The sequence below is a fragment of the Anarrhichthys ocellatus genome, unplaced genomic scaffold, assembly GCF_004355925.1.
Source record: "Anarrhichthys ocellatus isolate YVR2014 unplaced genomic scaffold, GSC_Weel_1.0 scaffold51, whole genome shotgun sequence".
Lineage (NCBI taxonomy): Eukaryota > Metazoa > Chordata > Actinopteri > Perciformes > Anarhichadidae > Anarrhichthys > Anarrhichthys ocellatus.
Window position 1 is genome coordinate 176035 of NW_022280081.1, and position 7195 is coordinate 183229.

Below are 7195 nucleotides of genomic sequence, written 5' to 3' on the forward strand. Positions count from 1 at the left end.
GTTGCTGGATCAAGCACTGTGGCGGGGATCCATTAAGTATTCAGTTAATTGTGATATTTTTAAACTGATCAACAGAAAAATACTCTGTTTCAGTAAAAACAAATCCAACTTTTCATGTTGTTCAGATTTTGTAAACCTGGATATGTAAAATATAAAATCTAACAACCCGATTGTTACATGAACACGAGGACACTAGTGTAAACCCACTCAGACTGCTTCCACAGGTCCTCTGCTATTAACTTGACGGGTGTTAATACTTTTGCAATCAAATATTTTGTCAATTCAGAATGAGCTGTAGATGTTTTTACTTTGGTCTGTTCCGGTTGATCAGCTTCATTACATTTACTCTAATTCAATGCTGTACACGATAAACCATAAATAAATGTGTGTGTGTGTGTGGGGGGGGGGGTTAATTGACGGTAGCTTTAAACCGAACAGCAGAGTGAGAACAGTAACTCTGTTAAAGAGAAACTGTGGAATTCTAATGTTAGAGGCAGTGCTGTGACAATACACAGCGGCATGAATTTATCAAGAGAACTCTGAGTTGGACTGGTTTCGATGGAGAGACGAGGTTTTTGCACACGCACATCATAGGAATTTCAGAACGATCTAAAATCCTTATTTGCTCTCTACCCTTCAGTTCTTGGCTCATTTCTTACAAGCGTGAAAATAAATCACTATCATTTCTGACAAGAAGACTATTAGGCGCTTACTTTAGACACGCCCTTAGCCTGCTGCTCTTTTAACAGTCGCTCTCTTATTGAGAGAAGGAAAGTGACCCGAAGGTAGGGCTGTACCCAACTTTTTGTTTTTGTTACATTCAAACGTTTTAGAATAAAGCTTCAATTGCTTGTCCTCATATTTTATGACATCATCACCTTAAAAAAGAGAAAAATAAAAAGTTGTTATTGTGGTTGTATAAATATAATTATGGTGCTGTTAGATTGCTGCTAGGCCGCCCCAATAAATACTGGTGCTTTGTGTGCAGCAAGAGAGCAAACCGTTTTTCTGACGGCCGCGAAAATGTTCTTGAAAGGCTGAACACCAACAAATATGGACTGAAGCAGAAGATTTGTGTTGAAATTTGGAAATGATGACATCTATCTTTTTTTCAAGAAACTTTGACGTATGGACTTTACAACGCTCTGAGTTATTGGAAATGTTCAGATGGCACGAGTCAGAAACAATCACACGCAGCCACCACTGGCATCTAATTATACAAATAGCATATATATATATATATATATATATATATATAAAAAATAATATTAGCGGAGCCTAATCTTTACAACCGTGCAGACATACCGGGTTTAAACAGAATCGATAGTCGTGCAAAAAAAAAAAAAAAAAAAAGAACGCATTTGAATGTTAACTTAAATTCAAATGTGAACGGTATGTGTGAAGCTTCCAACTATTCGGTGCAGCCCTACATGAAGGCGAAGCGCCACGTAGAAAAACAACTTAAATAAACAAGACACAGATTTATGTGCCACCCCAAAGTGAACACAGCTTGCAGCCTGGCCACCCCTTTCCAAATGTGTTTGGCTACACCACTGTATTTTAGAGAAGGTGGAGTAGATGATAACTGTCTTCTCCTGAAAAATGCGTAACAGATTAAAGCCTTCACATGCACTACAGCCTTGTCCGGTGCAAACCTTTAATTCGCTGCCTTGGTCATTGTTCTGTATCAAAAAGGTGAATATGGGAGAAAGTGTAAACATGATAACTTTGGATTTTTCTCGTGGAGCGAATGTGTGACACTGCCACTGGTTTTGTGTCAGTGCTTCGGCAGTCAAAGGTAACCCTAACACACAGCTAGAAGTCATCTCTAAGCAGTAGGCAGTGAAGGAGTTTACAGCACAGTGACCGCAGTGAACAACGCCACTATAGACGCTGGAAACAACAAGAGCACATTTTAACAGTGACACCCTGTTAATAACCTCTAGTATCAGTAGCTTCACTGGTTGTGGAGTAGTTGCTCCTTGAAGGCAGAGCTATAGATATACAGAGTAAGGCAAACTTGGTTTCAGGTCAATCCTTCAGAGCCATATTCACACCAAATGGTCCAAGGCCATTACATCCTCTCATTCGAAAATATAGTGTAATTGCCAAGGAGCTTTTAGTGCCAACATCGAGCGCACAGTTCCCCAAGCTATGTATGTCTATGGCTCTGCTCCACGGCAGCGAGATAGAGTGCATCTTCCTGGAACAAAACGGTCTGGAGCAGCTTCAGTGAGTCGGGCTGCAATTTAGAGAAAGGCTTGTTATGGTAGGGATGTGGACTGAAACGGGACGGGTACCGTCAGAGCAGGCAACACAGGGCCAGAGGGACGAGTGTCGCCAACAGGAAGTAGGTGACTCTGTAGAGGTGGAGTGGAGAGAAGGTCACCATGGCGATGGACAAGGGGAGGAGGAGGCAGGCCGTCAGAGGCAGGAGTTTACTGAAAGAGACGGGTTAGGGTTAAGGGGGTGCTGCAGCAGAACTCCCCTCAACTCTGACAGGATAACAAATGGAATAGGGAACGTGTGTGTGTGTGTGTGTTGGTGACAAAGTGCTCTTACCTGTTGCTGAGTATTACAGTGTTGCAGTTAATAAGCAGGATGTACACAATGATTAGAGGCACGCTGCATGGCCAACAAGGGTCAGGATCCAGCTGGGTGGAATACCTGCAGAGGATCACAACCAACACCCATTACTTTTACCCATGTACACCTCCGCACCTTATTTATCAAACACAGAGTATTACTTTATGTATAACAGCAGACATTTGCCATATTGTCATAAAACGTTACAGGAAAAATAGTAATAACACTGTAAAGGCGGGAAGGTCTCTGTTTTCTGTTACGATCATTAAAAAGCAAAAGCAGCATGTGTAGACATTCAGAATACTTTCAGTAGCTAGCATAACGTAGAAGTGCTAACACTAGTAAATGATGGGCTAACGTACTCTACTTATGTTAGCTCACAGGTTTTTACATAGAAACGTTCATCTCCTTCCAAGCTCTCTGAGCAACGAGTAACAGTATTACACAACGTTTAACTACGACAAGCTGAAAGAAAATCTGAAACTATTGCATGAGAGTCTGTGGAGCAGAGCCAGATAGTGTCAGACCCTGGTCGGAGCTGGCTGATGCTACGCTATGATTGGCCAGTCTGCGTTCGAGGGGCGGGACTTAGCGAAGGGACTCTGCTACATCAGCAACAGGGACAGCGCCATGGATTTGTCAATACAAAGCACAATTAGGCTACAGAGTTTTCAGAGCCATGGATTCCGACAGCTTCAAAACATTGCTCTGATGTCCACAGAGGACAAAAATGTCCATGTCAAAAAAACTGCAATGAAGTTATATATTAATATTATTTTCAACTCTCAATGAGTTAAAGCTTTTAACCAACTTCAGTCCTGATCATAACTACCAAATACGCATTCATTTTCACAATCTTGACCCATTAAATGCCAGTTTGTTACATAATGCCTAATAATTCATTATTTTCTGTATAATTAATGGTAGGATGATTTTGGGTTATGTCAATCATTAGCAACAACATTGATTTTGATGCATTTTTATTCTGTCTTTAACCTCAACTCCTACGTGTTACCTTAAAGGAAAGAAATGTCCCCCGTCTAAATCTGCTATAAATGTATTAAATATTAATATTATTTGTTATAGTTTTTCATGAATAACTTCAGTCCTGATCCTAATAACCAAATATGTATTCCTTTTCAGATTCAATGATTATTAAAAAAAAAATTGATATACTTATATTGCATGGTGCACGAGCTCCGAACATGTACGGAGGCTGATTGCATGGAAGTCCATGAGAAAATGACTCTACTTCTCGCTTGATATATTACCTCAGTAGACATTGTAAACATGAGTTCATGGTCTCAATCTCTAGTTTCAAGTCTTCTTTAATACAGCATGATGTTCATTTCGTACATTATGGTCCATTCAGAGTAAAATAGACCATAAAGCAGAGTTTGTTTTAGGGCGGAGCTAACTTGTGATTGGCATCTCTATGTTACTCCTCCGCCATCCAAACCCGGTCACTTCAGTTCATTGGTTGCAAAAAAAAAAAAAAAAAGCCAAGATGGCGATGGCCAAAACGCCGAACTTGCGGCTTCAAAATGGCAGTCCACGAACCAATGGGTGATGTCACGACAACTATGTCCATTTCTTATATACACACTATGGGTGTACCTGGGCAAAAGCCATAAATCAACCTCCACAATGCCGAAGGGGGATTGTAATTATCTGTAAACTCATATCTCATATTCATGACTGTATTTCCTTTGTACAAGCCCAGTAAAGAAACAGCTCAATTGTCACATGCATTCGAAAGAAACAAAGGTTTAACATCCTGTAAACAATTTGATTTGGCTGCAAAATAACTTACTCAAATGAAGACTTTTAACACCTCCGGTTTCTAAAGCATTTAAAAATGAAAGGCCTTCTTTGTATAATCCCCAGACATGTAAACAGTGCTTTTATCAGTGAACTATTTGTGACAGTGAGTTACAAAATGTCAGAGGTGCATGACCAAGCGTCGGCTGTGATTACGTCGTTTTCTGGCGCTCACGCCAGAGTATAAACCAAAACCAAAATTGAATTAAAGACTAATTATAGGATTGGAGGTTCAACATCAAAAATTTAAAATAAAACCTCACACCCTTCCACAATGTATGCCATATGTATTAACACAGCCAAAATGATCAAACTAATTTTAAATTAAAATCAAAAGTCAAAAATGTCCAGAGTGAGGCACAGATACAACACACTTCCTAATAAACACAGCCGTGGGTGTCTTGCTCAATGACACCCTCGTGCTCTCCTTCCGTTTTCATACTGTACCTCAGGTTGCGGGTCCAGTGGAGGAGTGACGGGGCGATGAGCATGACGGGTAGCGTGAAGAGGGCCGACAGGCAGAGGTGGAGCTGCAAGTCGTCCCTCACCTCCTGCAGAGCACATTCAGACAGCAGGGGGGCGCCATTGCATTCTTTAGACTTGCTCAGGGATTCTGCATTGACTGTGCCGTTCTCGGCTTCTCTTTGCTTCCGGGGTGCCTGGAAAGATGGCGGAAAAACTTGATTTATATCCAACTGTAATTTGAAAATAATGAAATTGTAATATTGTAACAGATTCTGAAACCCTGGCTCTGCATTCAAATCACAAGCAACCCCAATACCATCAAACTGACCCCCTGTTGCTGGCTGATGAGATTGGAGCAATACAGTTCAACGTGGAAATCTTACCAGATTCAACATGTGACTCAAGGATCTTTCTGTCATCTGGAGCCTCAGTAACTGAAAATGCAAACAAAGATGGATGGATGTCGAGAAGGGGATAAACAGAGTCTCTGGTTTGATTTTTGATGCTACTCCGTTAAAGACTGGGAAGGGCTTCATCTGTATGTCCATGTGCTGAGACTCACCCTGTAAAGGTGGAGCAGAAAGGCAGCAAAGATCGCCAACGCCCCACAGAACACTCCTCCCATAACAGTCAGACTCAGGGCGACGAGGAGCTGGGTCCAGAGTCGCAGGGTGCCACAGTCTCTAGAGACAGATGGTCTGCATAGAAAAGGAGGTTTACAGTTAAAACATTGTATGAGACACTTAAGAATGGCTGTGTTAATATATATTCACAGAGCCTGGAGACAATCCTGTTACAGATTCAAATCCCATACCTCCATGTTTAAATGTCCAGCCATACCTGTGGAGTGGAGCTATTATTAGCGAGATCAGTCGCATGATGAGACGAAGCAGGGTGCTGCCCCAGTACGCCACGGCTGCCCCCAAGATGTACAGTAGAGGGGACAGCAGGAGGGGCCATTCTTCAACTGATGCCACACCCTCAGGAGATCCACCATCAGGGTGGGTTGGGGGGAGGGCATCCATAGCAGGGAGGTAAAGAAATGACCAGACCTCTTGAAACCAGCTGCAGCTGAGGGGAGGAAGGAGGAGTAAAATGTTTTTGAGAATATTCAGGTATCTTAATGTACCTGAATATTCTCATTTGATATTCAGGTATCAAATGAGAATATTCTCATATATTCTTGATATTGATACATTTGATATTGTGTTATTTTTGTCTAAAAGGTCCAGATTGATTGCTCTCATTAACTTCAACATCAATCTTACAAAGCCTACCCAAGTAAGATGTGCAGAATATACACGGGCAGATTGACTTTATGAGGCTGCAGGCCCTTGGCCACCACCTGGCTCATGTCTGCAGCTCGCCTTGACTTCAGGATGGTGGACAGCTGCCCGCCACAGGCCTGGAGCAGGGTCACAGCTGTGTACACCGGCACCATGGGACCACAGAACCTCAGTATCTGTCAGATAAGAGAGAGCAGGTCAGAAGAACAATACACGTAGGACTGTTTTCATTTAAGCAAAAACTAAAACAGAAAAGACAAGAAATGTGTACCTGTCCCAGCACCCTGGGTAATGAAGTCCTCACTGACACCTGAGGTTATAGTCACAAGGTAAAAACATATTTGAATTAACGTCATACTTTAAACTCCTTTTTGATGATAAAAACCATGTTTGTCAGGATGAATTGTCAACAGGTTGTGGCTCTGAGGAGCAGTACCTTATATTGGCAGTTGGGGGCAGTGTGGAGCTGAAGGAGGACACCTGAGGCGTTTTCTGGACGACTTGTGTGGAGCATCCCTGAGATCTCAGTCACTGACGGCACACTGGCAGACAGATCACATCAAGTCAAGACAGAAACCGTGAATATGACACGTAAAGCTGCCAGAACAAGAAAGAACAGACAGTGACATAACTGACCTGGCTATGGTTAAAGAGTCCTCTCGAAACCACGGCACATGTATTCTGTAAACGTTGGGCAGTCTTTCTGCAGACAGACATGCGATGGTCATCGTTACATTTCAACATGTGCACATGTGTCTTCTGTGGAAGCCAAAACATCTCTGATCTCAATAGTTTTCTCTCCTGTGTGTAGGACTTGTCACAGTGGAAACAAAGGTTTTGCCAGGATCATCTTTCTGAGTTTCCTAAGTTTTTTTATTTCATCTGTGAATGAATATACATATATACATACATATACACATATACACATATATACAAACATACATACATATACATATATACACACATACATACACATATACACACACACACACATATATATACACACACACACACACACACACACACACACACACACA

General features: G+C 41.8%; 1 protein-coding gene across 1 annotated transcript in view; it reads right to left on the bottom strand.

The window, feature by feature from the left end:
- Positions 1-6: 6 nt before the first annotated feature.
- pgap1 (post-GPI attachment to proteins inositol deacylase 1) overlaps positions 7-7195 on the bottom strand; it is a 36455-nt gene continuing 29266 nt past the window's right edge. Inside the window, exons 17-26 of the mRNA XM_031870164.1 lie at positions 6795-6861; positions 6595-6700; positions 6430-6468; positions 6150-6334; positions 5713-5943; positions 5435-5570; positions 5256-5306; positions 4855-5066; positions 2563-2667; positions 7-2441 (exon numbers count right to left, since the gene is read on the bottom strand). Of these exons, the coding sequence (XP_031726024.1) occupies positions 2303-2441; positions 2563-2667; positions 4855-5066; positions 5256-5306; positions 5435-5570; positions 5713-5943; positions 6150-6334; positions 6430-6468; positions 6595-6700; positions 6795-6861 (1271 nt within the window). The 3' untranslated portion in view covers positions 7-2302. The remainder of the gene's footprint in view (positions 2442-2562; positions 2668-4854; positions 5067-5255; positions 5307-5434; positions 5571-5712; positions 5944-6149; positions 6335-6429; positions 6469-6594; positions 6701-6794; positions 6862-7195) is intronic.